At 50.9% G+C, this 26,614-nt stretch overlaps 1 protein-coding gene across 1 annotated transcript; it reads left to right on the top strand.

Annotated features, from left to right (window-relative positions):
* Positions 1-7,885: 7,885 nt before the first annotated feature.
* On the top strand, positions 7,886-26,409 carry PLLP (plasmolipin). Its single transcript, XM_059382549.1, has 4 exons — positions 7,886-8,166; positions 21,130-21,303; positions 23,669-23,791; positions 25,271-26,409. The coding sequence occupies exons 1-4, from the start codon at positions 8,032-8,034 to the stop codon at positions 25,385-25,387; spliced, it is 549 nt and encodes a 182-aa protein (XP_059238532.1). The 5' UTR covers positions 7,886-8,031; the 3' UTR covers positions 25,388-26,409.
* The last annotated feature ends 205 nt before the right edge of the window (positions 26,410-26,614 follow it).

Genomic DNA, 26,614 nt, shown 5'->3' with positions numbered 1-26,614 from the left:
GATGCGGGACTCGATCCCAGCACCCTGAGATCGACCTGAGCCGAAGGCAGTGGCTTAACCCACTGAGCCACCCAGGCGCCCCAATAAATAAAATCTTTTTAAAAAAAGTTTCCTACTATTAAAAAAAAAAAAAAAACTTAAAAAAAAAAAATCAGTACCAAAGGAGGCTTTCTCATTGACATAATTAGATTGGAAGCAAAGTTAAAAACAAAGTGCTTGTAATGAAGCCCTGGAAGTACTTGATCGCTGCCCCTAGACCATCAAAAATTACCTCACATTCTGCACAAAGGTCACTGCTAGAGGGAGGTGTCCTCAGATTCTAAAGGGGGGGGGGGTTCTTATTAGTGACGCCCATTCCCCAAGCCTCTCCCATCAGTAGTTCATACCTCCTGGGATGGGGACGGCAGTGAACTGAAAGATGCTCTGGTTTCCAGGTCCTGGGGCGCTGGATGAGGGGAGAAGAGGTAGGAAGGGGCAGAAGCAGCCAGCCAGCTAGAGATGGGGAGATGTGCCCGCAGGCCTGCCTCTCATTCAGGATCCCTGCTGGGGATGAGAAGCTGTAGACCTTGATTCTAGTTCTGCTGATGTCTAATTCAGTTGGTGACCGTGGGCAAGTTTCTGCCCTTTCTCCAGCTTGTTTGCTCATCTGTAAAACAAATGATGAGCAGCCACTTTGGAAAAATGGTGAGGTCACTTTGGAAAAGTTTTGCCATGTCTTATAAAGTTAATGATACACATAGTCATACACTCCAACAATTGTACTCCTAGGTATTTAAGCAAGAGAGATGAAAACATATTGACAAAAAAAAACTTGCATGCAAATATTCATAGCAGGTTTTTTTAATTAAAAAGAATATTTTATTTATTCATTTACCAGAGAGAGAGAGCACAGACAGGGGGAGCACAGGCAGAGGGAGACGCAGGCTCCCCTGCTGATCAGGGAGCCTGAAGCAGGGCTCAATCCCAGGACCCTGGGATTTTCATAGCCACCCAAACTGGAAAGAACCCAAATGCCCATCAACCAGTGAATGGATAAAGATATTGTGCTCTATCAATACAATAGAATACATTCAGCATTAAAAAGAAACAATCAAACTATGCTCAATAGCACAGATGAATTTCAAGAGCTTTATGTTACATGAAGGAGCTTTTCACAAAGGCCTACTGTATCAGTTTCTTCTTGCTGCTGTAACGAATTATCAGGAACAGTGGCTTTAAAAAACACAAATTTATTCTCTGTTTTTATTCTTTTATTCTTTGTTTTTAAAAATTTATTCTAGAGGCACCTGGGTGGCTCAGTGGGTTAAAGCCTCTGCCTTGGGTTCAGGTCATGATCCCAGGGTCCTGGGATCAAGTCCCATATCGGACTCTCTGCTCAGCAGGGAGCCTGCTTCCCCCCGCCTCTCTGCCTGCCTCTTTGTGATCTCTCTTTGTCAAATAAATAAATAAAATCTTAAAAAAAATTATTCTATTGTAATTCTGGAGTCCAAAATGAGTCATAAGTGTCTAAATCACAGTGTCAGTGGGGCTGGAAGCTTCTGGAGGCTGCAGGGAGAACCCACTCCTTGCCTCTTCCATTCTTAAAGTCTACAGGCTTTCCTTGCTTGGCTCCTGGGTGCTCCTAGATATTGATCTCTCTTTCCATATTCACATTGCCTTCTCGTCTATCCAAATCTCCCATCTCTCTCTGCCTCCTCCTTTTTTTTTTTTTTTTTTTTTCCTAAAGTAATCTCTACACACAAGGTGGGGCTTGAACTCAGGACCTGGAGATCAAGAATCACATGCTCCACTGACTAAGCCAGTCATCGCCCCTACCTGCTTCTTATAAGGACACAGTGATTAGATTTACCATCCACCCAGATATTCTAGGATAATCTCATCTCAAGATCCTGAAAAACATCTGCAGAATCTCTTTTTGCTAGACATTCTAATGGAGGCAAAATAACAATGACAGAAAACAAATCAGTAGTTGTTTGGGGCCAAGGTGGAGGTTACAAAGGCACTCTTGGGGTGATCTTTAATCTTGGTGGTGTTCACATGCCTGTACAAATTTGTCAAAATTCTACAGAGAGGGAGAGACAAAGTAGGAGAAAACAAGGGCAACATATGAAGGCAACAGCGTATGCAAAATAGAAAACGAGCTTATACCATTTGAAAACCACAAACAGGGAGGGAGCCCAGTAAAGCACAAGACCACTGCCACTTCCAAGGATGGCAGAGTTCAGGGCGTCCCCCCGACTACCCTCAGGTGCAAACATCCATTAGTTAGAAGGACTCACCAAAAGCCTTGACGACTGTCACACTCACAGTGACAGTTGTTCACTACTAAAGGAGATAGATAAGAATCAGCCAATGGAAGGGCACAGGGGACTGATGGAAATGTTCCAGAATTAAATAGTGATGATGGTTCATTACAGTGAACATACTGAAACTGAGGACTTGTGTAATTTTTAAAACGGTGACTTTTAGATTCCAAATGGTTGTCCCCTCCCCGGGGAATCATGGATTCCATGCATTATTTCCTCAGCACTGATGTGTGACTGTGGAGCAAAACTGACCAGGTAAACTTGCCACTTTGGTGTCCACAATCTTTACAGGACCTTCCTCCTGTGGCCACAGGTGACCGACTGCCCACAGAGCTGATCTGTTTCCAACTTTTCCAGGTGGAGTGAAACGAGCTGGTATCAAGTTCCCCAAACCACACTGTTAGGTGTGACCAGACCCCGCCCTGAACGAAGACTTCTATGGGGCAGAACTTTCCAAAGCTTTAGAGATGACCTCCCAGAAGCTGAGGGCAAAGGCCAGACCTCTCTTTGGGCAAATATAAATTGCTTACTACACCAGGGCAAAGCGTTCAAACCTTAAATTTGAGGAAAAAGAAATACAAATGGCCAATAAGCTTAAGAAGAAACTCAGCCCCACTAGCTAATGCCAAAGGAAATGCCAATGTTACAATGAGACCTTTTTTTCAATGCTCATCACACATATCATAGGTGGGGCAAATAATTAAGCTTCCTCTTCCTCCCACTTCCAAAAGTGGGCATCTTTTGGAGTATCTATAAAAACTTGGCAGTATGTATAAAAAAAAACATGCAAATATTGTTCAGTCCAGTGGTTCTGCTTTGAACACTGGATCCACAGATAATCTCACATGTGAGCTACCATATGTAAATAAGAAGGCTTATATAATATTACTAGTAATGAGGAACTATTGGAACTCACCCGTCTACCAGCTGAGAGGAAGGGATAGAAGATTAGGTAGAAGCCACTCGATCAAGTACTACACAACATGGAAGAAGGATGAGGCCACCCTTCGTGTGAAATTGAAATTTCCAAGCTGTTAAGTACAAGTCAAGTTTCAGTATATATAGTATAATCTTATTTTTTGGTTAAAAAAAGTTTTTTTGGGGGGCGCCTGGGTGGCTCAGAGGGTTAAGCCTCTGCCTTCGGCTCAGGTCATGATCTCAGGGTCCTGGGATCGAGTCCCATATCAGGCTCTCTGCTCAGCGGGGAGCCTGCTTCCTCTTCTCTCTCTCTCTGCCTGCCTGCCTCTCTACCTGCTTGTGATCTCTGTCTGTCAAATAAATAAATAAAACCTTTAAAAAAAAAAAAGTTTTTTTTTAAATACTTACAAAGCAAGTCTCTACATTTCTCCATGTCATGTGGTAGTGATGCAAGAAAAGAAAAGATACGCCAGGAGGGGTGCCTGGTTGGCTAGGTTGGAAGAGATACTCTTCTCAATCTCAAGCTTTTAAGTTTGAGCCCCACATTGGGTGTAAAGGTTACTTTAAAAAAAAAAAAAGGAAATAAAAGAAAGAAAGAAAGAAAGAAAAGCTAGGCTACTCAAATTCTTCTCAGTGATTAGCTGGAAGTAAAGGTGAGGAAAGAGCAGAAGGGAAGCTGAGAACAAAGCCCCCTCCCCCACCGATCCCCCCCTCCAGGGGTGGGGGGTATGTGTGACAGTCCCCCAGGAAACTTCCAACTCTCTTAATGTTAATGCTATGCTACAGTGAAAAACAACCTTAACTTGATAATAGCAAGGCCTCCAGTATCGTAAGGGTCTTCTTTAGCATATGAAAATCTATTTTTATTTTTTTATTTTTAAAGATTTTATTTATTTATTTGTCAGAGAGATCACAAGTAGGTGGGAAAGCAGGCTCCCCACTGAGCAGAGAGCCTGCATCCCAGGACCCTGAGATCATGACCCAAGCCAAAGGCAGAGGCTTAACCCACTGAGTCACCCAGGCACCCCGAAAGTCTTTTTTAAAAAAATATTTAACTTATTTGGCACAGATTGAGAGAGAGAGAGAGAGGAGGGCACAAGCAGGGGGAGTGGCAGGGAGAGGGAGAGGGAGAGGGTGAAGGCTTCCCCATGAAGAGGGAGCCTGATGTGGGGCTTAATCCCAGGATCCTAGGATCATGACCCAAGCTGGAGGTAGCTGGTCAACCAACTGAGCCACCCAGGTGCCCCTATGAAAGTCCTTTTGGACACCTCCCCTTTTCCTCACCTCCCCCAATTCTCAAGTAGATAATCAGTCACCCCTCACAACCCCAGGGGAGCAGCTCTTTCTGCCTTCAGGTCCTGTCCCTGTGGTTTCATAAAATCACCTTTTTGCACCAAAGACATTTCAAGAATTCTTTCTTGGCTGTTGCATCCTGACCTCATCAATATTCCAAAACTACACCAAAGGTGCAGTTTTGAAGATGTGTGTGTGTGATGTGCAATGAAATCCATTAATGAATTAATTATGCAATTAAAGAAATTGAACCAACCCCATTGCACTGAGCATAGGGCCAGTTGGAAAAGTGTTTAATCGATAGTTGCTGCTTATAATCAATATTGCCCAGAGCTGGCTTCTGGAAGCTGGTTATTGACTGAGCCCCAGGGAAACAAACCTTTATGAATTTTTAAAAATTGTAACTCAAAAGATAAAATTGCCCTTCAAGGGTCTTTTTTTTTTTTTTTTTTTAAATAATCCACCCCATTACCAAGGGTTTTTTGTTTGTTTGTTTGTTTGTTTTTTACCAAGGGTTTAAGAACCAGGTGATCTGGGTCCTGGCTCCTACCTGAACCTCATCTCTCCCCAATCCTTCAGCTCATAACCTTCTGTCCTCCCTCAAAGACCCCAGTCTTCCCACCTCAGGGCCTTTGCACATATGGTGGCTTTCTCTGCCTGATTCCTATTCATCCTTCAGGTCTCTGTTTAAATGTTTATACTTTCCCTGACAACCCCCAAACCTCAACTATTCTTTCCCATGGGGCCCTGCTCTTTTCCTGAAGTAATGTTATCACAATTGATAGTTATCAATTTATCTGCAGGCTCACAGCTCTATCCTCAGGGCCCAGAACACCCAAGGTACAGGTTAAACATCTGCTCAGTGCCTGAATCGCCACTGCCTCTCCAGCATGCTCCCACCCTACCCCAAGGGAGGGAGGTCCAGCGCACAGTAGGGGCTTGGCCAGACTAGGAAGTCTTTATAAAATGGAGGAGAACTGAGACAAAGCCATGTGTTCTGTGTGGAGATGGCTGGCTCAGACCCCAGAGAGGGGGTCAAGCCTGGGAAAGGACAGGCATTCCTGGCTTCATTCCCAGCTCTCTTTTTCCCCCACCCCATCCCAGAACTTCTAAGGCGCCAGTGGAGACTCTGGGTGGGTGGCAGGTTCCAGCCTGGGGACAGGTTCCTTCCCACTTTTTCTGACTTAGGGCGAGAGTGAAGCTGGTCTGGAAGAAAATGTCAAAGTAAAAAACAATGCAGTAATTGACTCTTGCTTGCTGCCATTTGAAAGGAATGAAAGTGGGATTAACCAAAAAAACAAAATCTAAACCAAAACCAAAACAAAAACACTCTACTGTTTTAGACTCTGCCTCGGAAACAATCATCTTACTGTTTTCTGTGTCATAATAAAATTAAAGGTTTACCCAAGAGCTTTGTTCTTCTGCACTTGGCCTTGTGCAGTGTACAGGGAGGCTGGTCTCTGGGTTTGCAGCTACCAAGAAGCACCGTTCATTTCAAGTGCCCACTGCCTGTGGGGTGGGGAGGAGGGTCTCAGGGGTCTTGTGGCGAAGGGGTAGGACATCCAGGGTAGGTGAAGGGCTCAGTCATCATCCACCAGTGACATTTTCATCAGATATTGGCCATCAGATCTTGTCACTCTCCTGTTAGAAACCCACCAGGCCTTAAAATAAAATGCTAACCTCTCTCCTCCATTACTGAATAGGCAGAAAAATAACTACCCAAATGTCTCAGACCCTATCTCTGGAATCTGTGCATTTTACTGTATAAAGAAAAAAGGGTCCTTGCAGATTAAATTAAGGTTCTTGAGGTGGGAGGTCATCCTAGATTACCTGGGTGGACCTTAACCCAATCACAGCTGTCTTTACAAGGGCGACCAAAAGAGATTTGATCCATACAGAAGAGAAGTTATCAATGTGATCCTTGAGGCAGAGATTCAGGAGATGAGGTCACAGGTCAAGGAGTGCCAGAAGCAACCACCAGGAACTGGAAAAGCAAGAAACAGATTCTCCTCTAGAGCCTTCAGAAGAAGAGCAGCCCTTGATTTTGACATCTTGATTTTGGCTAACTGAAACTGATTGCAGATTTCAGACCTCTAGAACTATATGGGAATACATTTCTGGGTTGGTTTTGTTGTTGTTGTTTGTTTTTGTTTTTGTTTAAAGATACCACAGTCAGGTGGCAGCCATAGGACACTAATAGGACCATCATCTAAATAGCCCTCTGGGAACTGGTCCCTGCCTTCCTGCTGAGCCTCCCCCCTTGCTCATGTTACCCCCACCCCACCAATGATCCTCAAACTGTCTGGCTTCCTCTAGCTCCAGGGCCTTTGCACTTACTAAGTTCTTTCCAAGGCCGGCCCTACTGATAATTCAGCTCTCTGCCTAAATGTTACCTCTCTGAGAGGTCTTCTCTGGCCAGTTTATCTAAAAATTGCCTCCTGGCCATCTCTGTCACATCTATTTTATGTCACTGACGTTTTTTCTTCCCAGTCTATCACTTGTCATACCCAGTAGAAAGTGGAATCGGAGAAGCCTTGCCTGGCTTGTACCTGCTGTATCCCCAGGGACTAGGATAGGGCCTGACATATAGTAGAGGTTCTGCAAACACTGGTTGATAAATTATGTGTGCAAGCCTTTATGGCTTGAAGGGGGTTTGTGTGTGCGTGTGTGTGTGTGCACGCGCGCACGCATTTCAGGGTGCAGGTGGAGTAATGAGACCATAACTCCAACATAATCTCCCACCTTATGAATGCCCCTCACGCATGCCCTTGTCACGTTGTGCCAGGAGCTTCTGTGAAGTGAGGTCCTTTCATATCCCTATATTACAGACGAGGAAGCCGAGGCTCAATGATCTTCTAAGTTACTGCTTAGTATGTTCAGAAGTGGAAACCACGTAAATTGAGTCACAAGCAGTCTCAGTCAACTCAGACCCTCAACTCCTGGGTGCCAGGTCCCATCTCCCAGAACTCCTGCAGAGATGCGGATCACGCTGTAAGGAGAAACTTCAGAGAGGCCCCTAGAGGCATCCAGGAGAGGCCTGAGATTACTGCGCTTCCCCAGCCCCGCTTACCTCCGGCTTGGAAGTGACCGGCTGGCAGGGGCCGGAGCATCGGTGAAAGCCGCACCGACGCTGAGGGAGATTCCCAGGAGGTGGCTTTCCTTGGGAGAGAAAAGTGCGGCTCTCCAGGCTGGCTGTGGCGGATCCGTCTCACTGACCGCGGCCTCAGTTGCCCCATCTGGAAAGTGGACGCGGCCACGAGCGGCTCGAGGCGGAGCCGGCCGGCGGCAGGCGGAGGGTTAAAGGGGCGGGTCCCGCGGTGGGGGCGGGGCCGGAGCTCGGCCGCACCTGGCTGCTGGCCGCCTCCCGCCCCGACGCCGCGCGTCGCGCCGGGAGCCGCTTCGGGAGCGGGAGCCGGAGCCCCCGGGGAGGAGCGGCTCGGCAGCCGGCACCCACCGCGGGGAGGGGCGGCGACGGCGGCGGCCGGAGAGACGTCGGGAAGCGAGCGGAACCGCCATGGCGGAGTTCCCGTCGAAAGTGAGCACGCGGACCAGCAGCCCCGCGCAGGGCGCCGGCGCCTCGGTCTCCGCGCTGCGCCCGGACCTGGGCTTCGTGCGCTCCAGCCTCGGTGCGCTCATGCTGCTGCAGCTGGTGAGCGCGCGCGGGGCCGCGGGGTCCAGCTGGGGGACGGCCGGGCCGGGAGGGCTCGGGGCTGCCTCCTTTGCTCCCAGTACTCCCTCACCTTAGGCTCCCACGCGCCGCGACGCCCCTGTCCCCAGGCGCCTCCAGGACGCACGCCCCCGAGACCACCCTCAGCCCTCTCAACTCGACACATCCCCGTTGCCGTCGCCGCGAGCACCCGTGTTCAGAGTGCCCACTCGGCGCGCGCCCCATCGTCCCGCGAGGTGGTCACTGGAGGCCAGCCAAAGGAGCGCTCACAGACGCACAGTCACTGCGCCCAATTCGCTCTGTCTCCCAGCCTTTCTGTCCCCCAGCCTCTCTGTCTCTTGTCTCTCTGTCTCTCTCTGCCACGGCAGTGCTCCCAGCCCTCCAGGACACGCGGCCTGAGTGAAGCAAAGTCCACTCCGAAGGGCTCCGCGTGGCCGAGCCCCAGACGCTCCTTTTCCAAGCGAGAGTGCACCTCGGTTCCGGCGCGTACCTTTAGGCGCGGCCCCAGGCCTCTCGCGCGGGGACCGGGCTTTTCTGGCTTCCACTGGTTGCCCCACCGGGTTCCAGCCGGTTTGGCCGGCCCCATGGGGCCGAGATACCGCGCCCAGCGCCGGCGGGAGGGATTTGTGGGAAACCAGAGGCATTTGCAAGGTTCCGATGCCTCCCAGACCCTGTGCGGATCCCAGCAGAGTCGGACTGATGGGAACATCCCTCTCCCCACACACTGGTTTCAGGCCTGGCGGTTTTCTCTTTCTTACCACGGTACCCTCTGGTGGGTCAGGAAGCCGGGTGGCTGCCCCTGTGGGAGACTTCCCCAGCAACTGAGGGTCCAGAGGACTAAGGTGGAACTGGAGGTGGGCCAGGATCCATTTTCTTTTAGGGCATGTCGGTCGTCCCCATCCTGCCTGATCCTGGTTTGGTTGGAAGGCTGAGAGGCTCGGTAGTCTGACACATCGTGCCCCTTCCCCTCCCCAGCCCCTGTCTCCACCTAGGTCAGTGCTAGCTCTGTTTCAGAGTTTCACAGATCTGTCGCTGGCCCCTCAGCCCCCACACCAGCCTCAGACTCTCTTGGAAAGGTTTAAAATGTAGAGTCTTAATCCCCACCCCCTTGGAAAAAATGTGGAATTGGAATTTCAGGAAGTGCAGCCCTGAAATCTACATTTGTAATCTTCTCCCAGAGTTGCTTTGGAGATTCCCAGGGTGGGTAAGACCTCCCATGGGGCCTGATTTAAATTTGCAGGTTTGCATGCTGCACTCCAGGACCATTGAGAAGGTGGCAGGGAGCAGGAAGGGAGCCTCAGGGCTGGACTGAAGGGGCAGAGGAGAGGCAGATGAATTTGGAGTCCTGGGAGGTTCCTGAAGGAGAGGGAACTTTTGATTTCACTGAACTCTGGCAGAGGAAGGGAGAGGGTGTTCAGAGCTTCCACCAGTCATGTGGGAGCCAGAGTTTGGGGATGGACTACTGGAAAGGAAGTTGGGGGGGATTGGGTTGGTACAGCTAGAGTTGAAGCCCTTGTTTCTGAGGTGGTAAGAAGCTGAGGGCCTTGAGTGCCATGGGGAGAGATAGGGAGAAAGCTCTGCTGGGGTCTGGGGGTGGGGGGCGGTTTCATGGAGCCCTAGGCTTAGCTCCTGCTTGATGGGACCTGAGCATGGGCTGCTTTCGCATTTGAACAGTGAGAACTGGAGTTGAGAGTAAGAGGGCCCTGCTGTGTCTGCTAGGACCTGGGTAGATCCCTTGGGAAGAGGCTGCTGTTTCGGATTTGTCAGTCCCTGTGGGCCCAGCAGCGCAGTCCTGAATATTCCTGTCCCATTGCACAGAAATCAACCCTGGGTCTACACAGGGTGTGCGACTTGCTGGGAGGCCTTGCTTAGGTGTCCAGACACTGAGGGACTGGGTGTGAGTGAGGTGGCCTTCCTTTGCTCCCTTCCCCTGCAGTGCTTTTGGAGCTGGGGTGGGGGGATGAGGGTCTCCTATTAGACTTGTGAAGACCTGCACCTTTTAGTGCCTTAACCAACCTACGTGTGAGAGAAGCTGCTTCCTGAGCTGTTTCTCTGGCCACAGACAATTCCAGTGGACAGCTTCCTGGTTTCCTAGGGGGCTTTACTCCAACAGGCACCACCATCTGCTGAGAAGCAAAAAGCTTCCACCAGTCAGGTGTGAACTAGGCTCTGGGTTCCCTGGCAAGGGCTTTATATATTCCGTTCTCCCCCCATTTTATAGGTGAGGAAACCGAGACTCAGAGGTCAGTTCTTTGCCCAAGGTCTAAGAGTGATAGAACTGGTATCTAAGCCCTGTGTGGGCTGACTTTTCTGGCCCATGCTCTTAATCACCACACTCAGCTGTGCTCCCACAGGGTACAGGGTGTGATGCTTTTGAGGGTATGATGGAGTGGTCATCCCTCCCAACCCCCAAAGGCCCACCACCTGCTTACTCTTGGTCTGAGGGAGGTGCCCAGAGGATGAGCTTTTCTCAAAGGGATCAGGCTGCATGGAGGAGGCAGTAAATGGGAAGATGAAAGCTAATTCTCCTTTGTTTCTCAAAGGATGTGGTGGGAAGAGGGAGGTGGGGTGGGCAGAGAGGAAATGTGCTCTTTGTCTGGTATTGAAGTGGGTCCTGAAGAACCAACTTCAGTGTTAACTGATTTATCACCCCCCACACACACACCATCTGCTTCCAGAAAGAACATTGGGCAGAATGTGATACTCAGCTTCTTACAATAGGCGTTAAAGTCATATATTTCTAAAAGTTCATGTTGTGTGTGTAGGGGGGGAAAGTATTGACTTGAGACCCAAAAGAGGTCATTGTACCAGGAATCTATGGCACGTTTGAGGCTGTTGATTCTTTGTCGAGTTTCCTAGCAGCCTAGGCAAAAAGGGAAACATGATGGATTTATGCAGATAAGCATCTAAAAAACAAGCAGGCAAGTTTGAGCTAGAGACAACTCATTTGGTCATAAAAATCTGGTGGTTTTGGGGTGCCTGGGTGGCTCAGTGGGTTAAAGCCTCTGTCTTAGGCTCAGGTCATGGTCCCAGCATCCTGGGAGCCCCAAGAGCCTGCTTCCCCTTCTCTCTCTGCCTGCCTCTCTGCCTACTTGTGATCTCTCTCTCTGTCAAATAAATAATAAAATCTTAAAAAAAAATAGGAAAAAAATTTGGAGGTTTTGATGTTGCAGGGGTGTGGCTAGGGGGTGGAAGGAATCTTGTGGAAGGTGTGGTTAACTGATCCTTACAGCTGCGGGGATAAGGATTATCTTAACCTGGGCTTACTGATGAGCAAAGAGTGAGGAACTTGAATATAAAGTCACACAGGGTAGAGTGGCAGTCAGAATTTGCACTCACATCCAAAGCGAGGCTCTAGCTATGTTCCTGTTTTGTTTTTATTTTTTTATTTTTTTGGTAGAGGTTACAGATTCCTGGGATGCTTTGGAGGGGAAGGCAGGGAGACGACCTTCAGGAAGGGAGATTTATCCAGGGCCAGGGCCACTAAGGAAGGCTTCCTGACAGAAGTGGGCTCTGAAGGGTTTAGTTATAAGGAAGGGAGTAGTAAGAAGGTGGTTCCAAACAGATGAACCTTAGAATAGCTTGCCCAAAAGCCTTGCAGTCAGAAGGCATCCCTGAGGCCTTGGGCATATAAAAGCCCATATAAATGGGCCAATCAGTGTTTGCACCTTTTGTCCTTTTTTGCTGGACCTCTTGAAATTGGAGGTGGCCACACCATTTTCGTTTTTGAACAAATTATCAGAAGCTTCACCCACCACTAGATCACAGTGACCCGTGGGTGATGGAGAGTATTGGTGGGAGCACTGGCCTGAAAGCAGAGACCCTTGGGTTCAGATCCTGGCTGCCCCTTCCTGGCTGTGTGATCTTGCACCTTCCCTAATACCCTAGAGCTTCTGTTTCCTTGTTGGTAAAATAGTGACTATGGAATAGTGAGGAATGTGGAATATGGTGCTGTACAGGGCTTAGTGCCATGTGTGTTGGAATGAAGGGCAGTTAGGATTCACAGAGCCGTAGAATCATAGGGTTCTTCATGCTTGCTCCCAGAGGTCCCGCGAGCTTACATGCTTCCAGCGACGGGGAGCTCAGTCACTCTCAAGGCTGCCAGCACCATCCTTGTGCATTTGGGAGTATTAGAAGGTTCTTCCTTGCTGTAATCCTGGCTCTGTCCCCAGTCCCGGCAGGTACTTCACCTTCCTCTCCCAGTGGGGGTCAGGGCAAGGCCTGCAGGTCCCTTCTGTCCTCCGACAAGAGGCTGCCCGGAGGAGATTGTGGGGGTTTCTGAGGTGTGAGCAGAGCTCGGTCTTGTTGGAAGTGCATTGCTGGAGCCTCCCAGGGTGTTCTTTCGCCCTGAGCTATGTGGATTCAGTCTCCTGGGTACATCATGCCAGGCCCTGCAAGCTTGCTGGTCCACCTCCTGTGCCCAGAGGAAACCAGTGCTTGGTCTTGTTATCTCCACCCATATACCCCACTGGTAGTGGCCTGGAGGGAGTTGAGTGTTTGGAATAAATATGTGAACACATTCTCCTTACAAAATGAAAACCTTTTACAGATAAGGCCAAAGTTATTCTTGGATTGCTTGCCCCTCTTCCCAAGGGGACCTCTGTAGGGAGTTGCCAGTTCTTTTTCCTGTGCATTGTGAAAAACGGGGATGGTTTTATGCCCTCTCCTTTGTTTGGTAAGTTGCATTTCTTACACCCAGACCACCTGAGATCTCTTCTGTTACTGTCCCTCCCTGTTAACCGATTCAGGGCATGTCCTGGTGTCAGTCAGTGTTCATGTAGCCCTTTCTCTACTAATGGGCGCATTTAAAAAAATTGTATTCCTTGAGAAAATCACACAGGCACACAGCAGAACAGTCCAACAATACAAAGAGTAATTAATTCGAATGTCATCTCTCTCCTCCTGGATCAGTCCTGGACCAGTCCCCCGAGGTAACCACCTGCAGGAAGGCAGCGTTCCACGCTGAGTCTATGCATTTTTCTGCACGTGCACGTGACCCCTGTCCTTACTTTAAAAACCACAGATGGGAACACTCTGTGCGTGTGCCCCGCGGTGCTTTTCCCCCTTGACAGCACATAGTGTGCTGGGTGTTTTCTTTCTCTAATCCTTCCTGTTCTGAATTTCTTTAATAGGTAATATATTTACTACGGTACAGAATAAAACGGGCTGGGAAAGAGCAGGCTGAAAAATCTTTGTCCTTTCCAGTTAGAGTCACCCCGCCCATGCCCGCCCTGGTTTCCCAAGTTCCATTTCAGACTCTTGAGAGAGGCCCAGGCTTGACGGGAGAGTCCCACCTCTCCTCACTTGACCCAAGGAGTACAGTCTTTCTATGCACATCCTTCTGTGCCTGCTCCTTTTTCATACAGAAATGTCTTGTGGTCTGCTCTCTGTGCATGGAGTACGATGGCTGGCTTAGGGCTTTGCAGCGGTCTATTACCTGCTGCCTTGGGACTCATGGGGCCCATTCCTTTGTGGACAGACACCTGGGGTTCCCACTCCTGCTGTTTTGTACCCTGTTGCAGTGAATGAGCACACACAAGCTACTGAGTGCATCTGTCCAGTACATTTCCAGAAGCGGGACTGCTGGCCATGGGTCTGAGTGTTCGTGATTTTGATGGAGCTTGCTAAACTCCCTCTGGAGGGGTCACCAGCCTGGTGAATCAGGACCCCCCCAACCCCCGCCATCACTCAGGGTAGTAGCGTTTTCTAGTTCTCTTATGAGTGAGGTTGGCCTTGGAAAAACATGTTGGTGAGCTGTTTGTATTTGTCGTCTGTTTGTCCTCTTTCTCCATCCTGTGGAGTCTTAAGTCTGTCTTACCAGTTATTAGGACCTCCAGATGATTTGCAAATGTTTTTTTCCTAGTGTTGTTTTTGACTTTGCTCATGGTGTTTTTTTATGCTGCACGCACTTCTGTTTCTTTCTTTTATTAATTTTTATTTATTTTTTTAAAAAGATTTTATTTATTTATTTGTCAGAGAGAGTGAGCACAGGCAGACAGAGTGGCAGGCAGAGGCAGAGGGAGAAGCAGGCTCCCTGCTGAGCAAGGAACCCGATGCGGGACCCGATCCCAGGACGCTGGGATCATGACCTGAGACAAAGGCAGCCGCTTAACCAACTGAGCCATCCAGGTGTCCCTGTTTATTATTTTTTAAAAAAGATTTTATTCATTTATTTGACAGAGAGAGAGGTCACAAATAGGCAGAGAAGCAGGCAGAGAGGGGGAAGCAAGCTCCCCACTAAGCAGAGAGGTCGATGTGGGGCTCAATCCCAGGACCCTGGGATCATGACCCAAGCCGAAGACAGAGGCTTAACCCACTGAGCCACCCAGGTGCCACTGTTGTTGTTTTCTTTTTAGTTTCTCATCAGCATTTTATTTATTTATTTTTAAAGATTTTTAAAAATTTATTTTGTCAGAGAGAGAGAGCACAGAGGGAGAAGCCGGCTCCCTGCTGAGCAGAGAGGCCGATGCTGGACTTGATCCTAGGACCCTAGGGTCATGACCTGAGCCCAAGCAGATTCTTAACCGACTGAGCCACCCTGGTGCCCCTTATTTATTTTTTAATAGAAACATAGTTGATACATACTGTTATAGTAAATTATGACACACGTGTACAGTGGCATATCTTGCAGTTTGTGAAAAGATAACGTCTTAGCCCTCGGAGAAAATAGGAGGGCAGCTGTCTGTAATGACAGACATTCTCCAGGCTGTATAGCTAAGTGGAAAAGGCAAGGTGCAAAACTGTGTGTAGAATACTATTGTGTGTAAGGGAGGAAGAGAGAATATATAGAGATGCACCTGTTTAAAGAGGGTGTGCGGGCGGCCGTGCGTGCATGCACAGTTCCTGGAGAGATACCTAAGAGGCCCCTTTTGTTTGCCCCTGGGGAAGAAACTGAGTATCAGGGTAGGAGGGAGACGTGCTAAAAATACCATTTTGTTACATGCAATGTCATACAGACTACGTATTTCAAAAATAAATGAAATACCTTCTTTTTTTTTTTTAATTTTTTAAAAGATTTTATTTATTTATTTGACAGAGAGAGATCACAAGTAGGCAGAAAGGCGGGCAGAGAGAGAGAGAGAGAGGAGGAAGCAGGCTTCCTGCTGAACAAAGAGCCCGATGTGGGACTCGATCCCAGGACCCTGAGATCATGACCTGAGCCAAAGGCAGCGGCTTAACCCACTGAGCCACCCAGGCGCCCCGATGAAATACCTTCTTTAAAAATCTTCCAAATACATGAAAATACAGTGTAAAAATATAGTACAGGTAGTTTGTGCTTGTGACAGAACTGTGAAGGCGGCCCTTGAGGGCCCCTCAGGCCCTGACTGGGGAAGACACTCTCCCATGAACACACAGCAGCAAGCATAGCCTTGAATTCAGTGTTACGGGCTGGGTGCCCTCGAATGGTTGTTTAACCAGGTGTACATGGAAAGAGGTGGGACTCTCCCGTCAAGCCTGTGCCTCTCTCATTTTATTTATTTATTTTATTTATTTAAAAATAAAAATTTTATTTAAAAATAAAATAAATAAATAAAATGATGAGAAACTAAAAAGAAAACAACAGCATGCGGAGTGCCTGGGTGGCTCAGTGGGTTAAAGCCTCAGGTCATGATCCCAGGGTCCTTGGATCAAGCCCCGTATCGGGCTCTCTCCTCAGCAGGGAGCCTGCTTCCTCCTCTCTCTCTCTCTGCCTGCTTGTGATCTCTGTCAAATAAGTAAATAAAATATTAAAAAAAAAAAAATGAGGCTGCCAAGCTATCCACGGATGGTGGATGGAGGCTATTTCGTACATGTGGCAGGGGTCAGGTGTTGGTCGCTCCTTGACAGCTGGTGATTGGTTGATGCTGGAACTCAGTGAGGACCAGGCCCCGATTTCCTGCTCATTAATGGTCTCAGGGAGCCGCAGGGGCGCTGCCCTGGTCCCCAGGGCCACTGGGAACCTGCTTAGTGGGCAGACAGGGGTGAGCTGGTTTTCTTGGCAGCCCAGTGAGCCTGGCCCTGGATATTAACAGGCCCTTTGCTGTTGGTCTGGGTTGGCCTGTCCGCTTGCCCAGGTGGGAGAGGCCAAATGAGAGCTTTGGAGTGAAAGGAAGGCCGAGAAGAGTGAAATCTGTGACCCCCGGTGGTGGAGCTGGGAAGCGGCCCCCAGGACTCCCGAGTGCTGGGGTGTACAGTACAGGGATTCCAGGGAGCTGTGTCCTTGCCCCCCCACCCCAGTCCGCCACCTCTGCACAGGGAGGGGCCAGTGTGTGGGTGTGTTGTGGCCAGTCCAGGCGCCCCGGAGCCTCTGTCCCCTGCGCCTTTGTCTCTCGTGACACAATGGGTGGCTTTTGTCCCCATAAAGTCCCTTTCACTGTGGGAAGAAGGGTCAGGGCAGGGGTGGAGGCTGGGCCTGGCCAGGCCAAGTTCAGAGTGTCCTCAGCTGCCCAGATGTGTCCCTGTGAGGGGGAACCCCAGAAGGGCTCATGTTGCCCCCGGGTCCCAGTTTCCTGGAGAGTGTAGTGGAGAGAAGGGAGTTCTGGCAGCTTTTGGGTGGGGCCACATCCTCACATTATCTCCAAAACCTTTGGGTTCATTGCCAGCATTTAAAAAGCTGAAGATTTCACATAGGAATTCAGATTTCTAGTGTCTCTTGGAAAATTAGAAGTCTTGGCTGTCGCGCTGCATTCCTCTGACACCAGTAGGCTGCTCTCCGTTCCGCAGTTCCCGCCTAGACGGCCTTGGCCATTTCTGTGACCTGCCTGCCTTGGCTGAGTTTGAGTCCCCAGTGTCAGCATCTGGGCTCTGAGGTGCTGCCACTCTTTGAGGCACCCCACTCCGGGAGGTAAGCCCCTCTCCACTCCTTCCCGGAGATGCCAACGGCCCTCATACCACACCCGACCACTACAGCCGTTGACCTTTTCCTTCACAGCATTTTACCTGCAATGACACCCCTGTGAGGTGACCAGGATGGGTGTACCTGCCCAGTCCTCTCACATGTCAGATAAAGAAACATCAGAAAGTTTGGGTAACTTTCCCAAGGTTGTACAGCAAATCCACAAGGGTCTGACCCAGCCCAAGAAGTGGAGAGGGATTAGAAGAGTGACCGTCTTTGGGTGGGAAAAGACTTAGCTTAGTGCTGGCGATGGAGGGGTCCCTCCGCCACCAGGGGGAGAGGGCTTTGGGCCCCGCTGCGGGAGGTGTGTAGTTGGAGGAGTGTCAGGCCTAGGCTGAAGGGAGCCTTTGAGAGCACTAAGTGGAACCTGCTTGCTCCCATTGTCCTGAGGGGCATACTGAGGTCTGAGGATGAAGGATTCTCCCCAGAACCCCTCAGCCTGTGAGGAACAGAAGGAGTGTGCTTCCACAGGCATTCTAGGGCTGGGCAGGGCTCCCCTTCTGGGGCCTGCCCTTCAGATAAGCCGGCTGCCTTATCTGAAAGACGGGTGGGGCCCACACTGGCATGGGGCCCTGAGCTGCCAGGCACCATGCCTCGTGTTTAAGTTTAGATACGTCCTTTATCTCAGTGAGGCCTCACACCCCTGGGAACTACACACACAATTACTTCTACCTCAGGAATATGGGCAGAGAATGGATTGGAAAACCCACAGTCCAGCCTCTCAGGTTGATAATGACAGTGGAACGTGTTGATCTAAGTCCCTTACATGTATTACTTTCTTTAATCTCAGAACTACCCCCTGAGGTAGGTACGTTTGGAGGATGAGGACACTAAGGCACAGAGAGGTCCAGCAACTTGCCCTGGGTCATAGCTGGTAAGTTGGCAGGGCCAGAGCCTGAACCCAGGGAGTAGTAGGCCAGCCCTCCATCAGAACTGATGTCAGTATCACAGGTCAGATTGTGACATCCATCGGCTGTCCAAGAGTAGCTAAGAAAGATGTACTGGTTTCCTGGGGCTGCCATCACAAACATACCATAAACTGGGCGGCTTCAGACCATAGAAATCTGTTGTCTCACCGTCCTGGAGGCTAGAATTTCAAAATCGAGATATTGCATAGTTGGTTCCTTCTGGAGGCTGTGAAAGAGAATCTGGTCCGTGCCTCTCTCCTGGCCAATCCTTGCTGTTCCCGCTGCTCACAAGTCACCTTCCCAGTGAGATCTTTCTTGGCCTCTTATCTGAAATTGCAAATGACCGCACTGCCCCGTTCCTTCTCAGCTGCAGTTTTTTCCGTAGCACTTACCCCTTGCCCTGTGGCCTGCTTTCCCACATTCATCGATGCACTGGGCTTTTATCTGGGTCCCCTCCATAGAGTGGGAGTTCTGGGAGAGCAGGTGTTTTGTCTGTTTGGCTCACACCGTAGTAGGTGTTGGATAGATACTTGTTGAATGAATGGTCCCAGAGAGGGGCACCCGAGCTGCAAGGCGACTATCCTGGACAGAGGGGCCTGGATCACATTCTGGAGACAGGTGGCCCTCCTTTGCTCTTTACCCTCGGCTACCTACTCCTGTCCCCTTTCCTCTGAAAAGTGGGGTTTACTCTTGTCCAGTAGACCACAGGACAGGTCCTCCGGCCCCTTCTTCCAGCTACAGGAGGGGTCTTTGGCCAGAGTGGGGATGAGGCCGTCAGGCTAGCAGAGGGGTTGGCAAATGTGGGGCCTCCCTGTCCTGAGTAGGGTTTCCCTGGGCCCTGGGTTGGAGTGCGCCATTCAGATTCCTGGGGCCGGGGGAGAGTGGACAGGAAAAACCAGTCTCTCTGGTTCCAAGGGAAGAGTGGACCTTTCCTTGTTTGAGGGCAGAAACCGAGGCGGCTCCCAGGGCACAGGGCCAGGTTGGCAAAGCCAGGAGGAACCCCAGAAATTCCCGCTGCTTATCTGGTGGCTTTATCTCTCAGAGGCTGCGCTTGCTGATCTGGAAACCAGGGCTGGGCTGGAGGGCAGGGCAGAGCCAGGGGACAGCTCGGGTGTCCTCATCTTTCACGTGTTACTAAGTAACTCTCAATAGCCTGGGTTCCAGAGGTCAGAGCTGGGTTCAAATCCTGCCCTACCCCCAACCCTGGGGGGAACCATGGGCAGCTGCAGATATTTCCCTCTGAGTTTCTGTTTGAAAAATGGGGGAAATACATAGTACACACCAATGAGGGGGTCGTGGGGAAACCATGAACCAAACAGGGAGTGGCTTACCTGAGGCCTGGCATGGATCCGGAGGGCGTTCAGTGGTCTCTGCAGCCAAATCAAGGAGTAATCGTACCAGTAAGTGGTAGGTACATGTTAGGGTGAAGCCAAATTGGTCTTCTCTTTATTTTCAGTTCAGTGCATTTTCTGACTTCCTTTTTTGGTGGTTGGAGCAGGCAGCACATTGGCCTGGGGGCCCATCAGGACCCCGCTTGAAGTGGAAGGATGATTGTACCTGATGAGTCTGGTTCTTACCTGGGAGGGTCCTGCAACAAGCTGTGTTGGGGGGGGTGGTTCTCTTTCAGAGCAGTGGCCTCACCCAGCTCTGGGGGCTCTTGGCCGCCCTCATAATGTCCTTCTCAGGCAGGGTGCCGGAGGATGGGTGGTAAAAGCTGGCGGTGCTGTGCTGAGACACCCCAGCTTTGGGTCCTTGCTGGTAACAGCCCTGCCGCCTTCCTCACCCCTAAATTGGGCCACCCAGGCCGCTACCAGCCCATCTCTGGTGGGTGGAGGGGGGCAGGCCAGGAGTACATCACCGATTCACCTCTGCTTCCTGTGCTGGGCAGGTTTCTGACCCCCATTTCATGGATAAGGAAACCGAGGCTCGTTAGTTCTGCACACACATCTGCTGACCAGGTACCTCTGGGCCCTGGAGATACAGCAGTGACCAAACTTGGACTCCTCGGGGAGCTGCATTCTGGTGGGGAGACTGGAGTTGTCCCATGGGAGCTGCACAGAGAGGGAAAGGAGCTTGCCCAGGGTCCAACAGTGTGAGAAGGATTAAAGCTCAGCTGTTGGCTCTCAGGCTCCAGGGCTCCACCTCCCACTGGGAGGAAAAGTCAACCATAGCCCTCCCCGGCCTCTTGGGCAGGAGGGGCAGGATGAGGAGAAAGGAGCATTGTCCTACAGATTTCTGGACTCGGCTAAGGTCATTCCTGTCCTGACCCTTCACATGTAGGGGAATGGGTACGCAACATGCCTTCAGTCCTTGGCGGGGCGCTGGGGTGGGAGCATGCAGCAGGTTCCCAGTGCTGGCTGTGCTCGCTGGTGAGCACCAGCTCTCCGGGGGCTGGTATAGGAGCTTTTGGCCAAGAGGCCTTTTTGTTTCCAGAACCAGCAGCCAGAGATGGATTTGGCTCTTGAGCCATTTCTCTCTGATCCGTCTGATGGTTAGGTCATTCTCCAGCTGTGGCAGAGTCCCCGTGAGCCTTGCTGCCACAATGCCTGGATGCCATCCAAGAAAGAAGAGGGACAGTTGTCTTGGTGCTTCTTTGTCAGCAAGGGAGTCTTTCTCCAGAGCCCCCCATTAGACCCTCCCTGCCTCAGCGCTAGCGCTGAAACATGCCTAGCTCCAGAGATTGCAGAGCATGCCCTTGTGGAGAAGGGAGGGTGCCTCAGCCTCGGGGATCTCGGGCAGCAAGGAAGGGGGTGAAAGCCATGGAGGAGGCCAGGATGGCTCCCTGGGAGGTGTGCTGAGTGTCTGGATGCAGCTGTGAGACAGTCATTGTCCTGCCCTCAAGGAACTCAAAAGTCAGGGGAAGGAAACAGAATCTGGTCCTGGGTGGTGGGTGCCTGGGGGGCCAGGAGGGCACAAAAGAAGTGTTCTAGAAGCCAGACTGGAGGACCAGGGGGAAAGTGTCCCATGGTGTGCAACATTTCAACTGAGATCTGAAAGGAGGAGTTACCAGGCAAGGGTAACTCCCTTACGTGGTATGCAGTAGGAGCCAAATAAATGTTTCTTTGACTAAATGAGAAATGTGTCCTGCAGAGCGAGCCCCGTGGCCTCCGGCCAGAGTGTTGGGGGCTCTGGGGGACTCTTGGCCCTGTTTCGTCCCTCCAGGTGCTGGGGCTGCTGGTGTGGGCCCTGATTGCCGACACCCCATACCACCTGTACCCGGCCTACGGCTGGGTCATGTTCGTGGCTGTCTTCCTCTGGCTGGTGACAATCGTCTTCTTCATCCTCTACCTGTTTCAGCTGCACATGAAAATGTACATGGTGCCCTGGCCGCTGGTGGTGAGTCTGGGTGGGAGCACGGCGTTGGGGGGGTGTGCCTCAAGGCTGACCCATCTGCCTCTGTGCGCAGCTGTGACAGAGGCACCTTCCCTGCCTGAGATGTGGCTGGTGGGAGTTGGCCCTCAGCCAGCTGTAGAGCTGAGTTGGGGAGGGAGGATCCATGGCCACAAATATAGGAGGACATAGACTTGGCTTTCTTCAGAGAAGGGAGAAGTGAGGCATGCTCTCTCTCTCTCTCTCTTTTTTTTTTTTTTAAAGATATTACTTATTTATTTGAGAGAGAGAGAGCACAAGCTGGAGGAGCAGCAGGCAGAGGGAGAGGGACAGGGTGAAGCAGACTCCCCACTGAGCAGGCAGCTGGACATGGGGCTTGATCATGATCGGAGCCAAAGGCAGACGCTTAACCACTGAGCCATCCAGGTGTCCCTGTGAGGGCTCTCGAATGGAGAGCCCCCTGCATTTGGAATCTTGAAAGTGTTTTTCTGTTTTGTGGGGGCAGTTGGGATTTGAACCTGTGTTTCAGGAGGTCTGTCAAGACTCTCCCAGCCCTCAGCCAGACTATCAGGAATTACCCAGAATAAGTCCCCGACAGCTTGGGAGAGGGTGGCCTCCCCACTTTGTCCAGGTCAGTCTTCTCGGGACACAGAGGGGAGAGCGGCCATAGGAAGTTCCCCGGCCAGACACAGAAAGCTCGCGCTGGGCTTTTTTCTCTGACCTGGAAAACCCCTGCAGCTGGGGTCTGAGGCTTTCAGTGAGCGGCGAGGCAAGAGAGGCACATGATTGTAAGACAAGCAAGGCTGGGACTAGGCGGCATTGTGTGGAATTCAATGACTGTTTAAACTGAGGAAACGTGAGTCATCCTCAAGACAGAACGGGTTTGTTAGATCTTGACATCACTGGCAGGAGCCAGGCCGTGTTTGTGGTGGCCGCTAGGCTTGCAGGGAAGATCCTAGGCTGAGGAGGGGACGGCCGGACTTCCTGGCGAGGGTCCAGTCCCGGTCATGGCCATGTCCTAGGAGCCTTGAAGAAAGAAATCTCCCAAGATGGCGGGGACCTCAGTGTCTCTGAGCACAGACCTGGGGCTCCGGCCACAGCTCTTGTTGGAAAGAGGCTCCTTTCCTGGGCCAAGATAGCAGGGCAGTGTCTCTTTGGCTGCTGGGCCTATTGGCAGATAAGGCTTGGCTGCATCTGGAGACGACTGGATTGGGATTGTCAAATTGGCATTTTCTGGAATGGGGACTACAAGCTCCCTACCGGACCTGGGCAAGGTGAGTGAGTGATGTAGGTTGAGGGAGGGGTTCTGGAGCGCCTGTACCCATCCGTCTGTAGGGAGCCAGCTCCTGCTGTCAGTGGGCATGCAGGCCCCTTGGTACCAAATCTTGATATTTTAAGATTGAAAGTTTTATATGAGCTCTTTGGGTTTTCATATGAAATCTCATTTTTGGGGCACCTGGGTGGCTCAGTCGGCTAAGCATCTCCCTTCAGCTCAGGTCATGATCTTGGGGTTCTGGGATCGAGCCCCACGTCGGGCTCCCTGCTTCTCCCTCTCTTCCCTGCTCATGTGCTCTCTCACTATCTCTTTCTCTCTCTCTCTCAGATAAATGAAATCTTTAAAAAAAAAAAAAAAAAAGCTTTAAAAAAAGTCTCATTTTAGAATATTGATAATTTTTTTTTTTTTAAATCTGTAGGTTGAACCAAATGTGCCTGAGGGCCACCAGTTTGCAATCTCTGCTAAGACTGTTTATGGGCTCCAGGGGCCAAGTGTTAGGGAAATGGGACTTGGGCCTGACTGTCATCCAAGCGTCCCTTCTGCCAGTCAGCCCCAGAATCCAGCTGGGTCCTCACCCTGGCATTTGACATGGTGGCCTTGAGTCTAGGATGTGGCCAAAAGGCAGGCAGAGATTCCCCCATGGTGGGGCAGAGAGAGATGGGAAGTCTTCCCAGGGCCAGCCTCAGGACCAAGGCCCACAGTGCCATGCGTGGGGGCCAGGCTTGCATGGAATAATGTGGCCCTGGAATTCTTCAGCTGGTGCTCTCAGAGATGGCCTTTGTTTGGTCTCCTGCCATTGGGAATGGAGTTTTGCCTTGTGGGGCTGTCACTGCCCCTCCCCTGACCAGATCACTTTAGGCCTTCGCATCATTTCCCCTTCCCTCTCAGCCTTATGTGTGTTTATGCTCCCCGCTTGGATGGCCTATGGGTTGACCCCATGTGGACTGCCACCCTGAGGAGTATAGTGGGAAAGACCCATGTATCCATCCCCATCCTTGAGTCCCAGCCTCTGTTCTAGATATTAAAGGGGTGTGCTGGGGGCAACTGAAAGAGTCTGCCATCTTTAGCCTGTTCTCCCCTCCCCCCACTCCCTAGTTAATGATATTCAACGTGGGTGCAACTGTTCTCTACATCACGGCCTTCATCACCTGCTCTGCTGCCGTGGAGCTGACGTCCCTGAAGGGCACCCGGCCGTATAACCAGCGTGCGGCCGCCTCTGTGAGTATGGGTCCCTGGGGGCGCCCTTGGCAGTGATGGGGGAGGGGCGGGTCAAACCAAGTCTGTGCCTCTGGGCTTCCACCACCCCCTGGTCTGAGGCCAGCATCTGCCATCACCAAGGGACCTCCTTCTCAGGAGGGGCTTAGGGACGTGCAGGTTTGTCTTCCACAGTTAGCAGTAAACCTCAAGGAACTGCAACACTTGAAAATACTCTCAATGGTAAATGGGAGTTTTGGGTTCACTGTTGAACTTTTCTGGCACACAGGTGCTTCGTACCGATTTATAGTCTGTGTGCCCCCTTGGAGAATCTGTTGAAAACTGCCCACCTGTCTTAAAAGGCGCACACAGTACCTTTTGGTTTAAACCATTTGGGGGGATTTACAGCTCTCTCAGGAAGCCCCGACTTGGGCTTCATATCAAGCAGCGAGTGGCATACCAGCGACCCTGCCCACACCTGTCACGCTTCAGTCCATGGGGCCCTGTGCAGACATTACCTCACAGGACCCCTTGACTTCCACACTGAGGGACTACCAGTTCCTCTGGACAGACAAAGAAACTGAGGCTCAGTGAGGTGAACACGCCAAGGTACAGTCCAAGGTTGGGCAGGAGCAAGACCAGGACATGGGTTTCCTCAGCTTCAGAATGCGGCTGCAGGGGCCAGTGTAGTCCACCTATAAACTAATTCCAGAGAATTCCTTGGATACCTTTTTATTTATTTATTTATTTAGATTTTACTTATTTATTTGACAGAGAAAGGCAGGGGGAGCAGCAGGCAGATGGAATGGGAGAAGCAGGCTCTCTGCTGAGCAGGGAGCCCGATGCAGGGCTCAATCCCAGGTCTCTGGGATTGTGACCCAAGCTGAAGACAGAGGCTTAACCCACTGAGCCACTTAGGTACCCCTCTTGGGTACTACTTGAACATTGTCTTTTTTTTTTTTTTTTTAATATTTTATTTATTTAGTTGACTGAGGTCACAAGTAGACAGGCAGGCAGGCAGGGGAATGGGTGGGAAGCAGCAAGCCCCATATGGGGCTCTATCTAGGACCCTGGGATCATGACCTGAGCTGAAGACAGAGGTTTTAACCCACTGAGCCACCCAGGTGCCCTGAACATTGTCTTTTTAAAACTAAATTCCTGATGTGTGTCTGAAGGAGTTCCTACCCTTCGGTCACTCTCAGCACACTGTCCAGTTGCCCGTGTCACAGTCTGACCTACCTTGCTGCGTGGTTAGCCATGGTTTCCCCCACAAGAATGTAATGTTGGCATCCCTACAAACACTTGGGAAGTGAGTATGTGGCTAATTGGAGTTGGGGTGGCTGCCAGTGCAGCTTGTTCTAGTTAAGTGGGGAGCACTACTCCAGGTTTTACTGTATATGCCCTTCTGAGGCTGTCTGGTGGTCCTATCTGTCCCCCCTGACCCCCTCCCCCCATTGCCACAGTGCACACCAACTCAGCTTTGGTGTCTTCTTCCTCTTCCAGTTCTTTTCGTGTTTAGTGATGATTGCCTACGGAGTGAGCGCTTTCTTCAGCTTCCAGGCCTGGCGGGGAGTGGGCAGCAATGCAGCCACCAGTCAGATGGCTGGGGGCTACGCCTAGACCACGCGTGCCATGGCCCCCTTGGGGCCGTTGGCTGCAGCCAGGTCCCAGCGTGGGGCGGCCCGCAAGCCTGAGGCCTGAGCCCTCTGTGGAGTCGGCCTAGAAGGGACTACGCTTGCTCTGCTCTGCTCGTCAGACTCCTAAGGAATCAGGATCGTTCCTCTGGTTTGGCCCAAGTCAGCACGCACAGGGGCTGGAAGGAGGCCAGTGGCTGGGACCGCCTGCCCATCCTCCGTATGTAGTGGAAGGCGACGGGGGATACGGGCCTCTCAGTGTCTCTGCTTTGTCTTTAGAAGACTTCAGTGTCCCAGGCTGGGGCCCAGGCTTCTCACCAACACTAAGTACACTAACAAGGACTCCAGACCTGCAGCCCCTGACCTTCTGTAGAATAAGCCTAACAAACCATGTGTATTTATCTTAGTCTTTGTTCTGGGACTACAGAGCAAGTTTTTGAAACTGGTCTGGGTCCTTAAAACACAGGGGGTTTTTTGTTGCTGTTTTTGGGGTTTTTTTGTAAGTAAGTCTTGAACTCACAACCCTGAGATTGAGACCTGAGCTAAGATCAAGAGATGGCCATTTAACTGAGTGAGCCACCCAAGTGCCCCCCTCCCCCGCCCCGGCCCATAAAACACAATTCTGACCCTCCCCGCAAATGAAAGGCTGCTTCGAAAACCTTGGCAGAAGGAGGGGTATGATTTCTGATGGCATGGTCTTCCTTTCCTGCATTTCAAACGTAAGCGTGATTTCAAACAATCTGTTGGAAGCAACTTCTCAGTGATGAAATACCCAGCCAGCCTTCCCTCCCTCCCTCCCTTGTTTGTAACACTCCCTTGGGGAAAAGCTAACCATGCCGACTGCTTCCCTGACACTGTTGATGAGGCACGGGGGACATGAAGGAGGGAGGGAATCAAGACCTTGCCTGGTAAGTTGTCCTGTGCTTGGTGGTGACTTTGTTCTTTGGGTTTTTTGTTGTTGTTTTTTTTTTTTTATAAAAATAAAGATGGAAGAATTTATTTGGAAAAGGTGTTGGGTAATCCTGGTTGTAGATGCTTATAAATTCTGGGAAGGTGCAGGGAAGGGTTGCAGTGAGAGGTTCCAAGTACCTGGAGTGGGTAAATCCAGTTCTGGAGTCACTCAGCAGCACTAGTGACCTCCTTTACCAGAGGCGGCCTGACCCACTTCCTACCTGCCTGGCCATGTGTCCCGACAGGTTGAACACACCTTTTA

The sequence above is a fragment of the Mustela nigripes genome, chromosome 17 (assembly GCF_022355385.1).
Source record: "Mustela nigripes isolate SB6536 chromosome 17, MUSNIG.SB6536, whole genome shotgun sequence".
In the NCBI taxonomy this organism is placed as follows: Eukaryota; Metazoa; Chordata; class Mammalia; order Carnivora; family Mustelidae; genus Mustela; species Mustela nigripes.
This window is presented reverse-complemented; position numbering and strand designations above follow the sequence as displayed.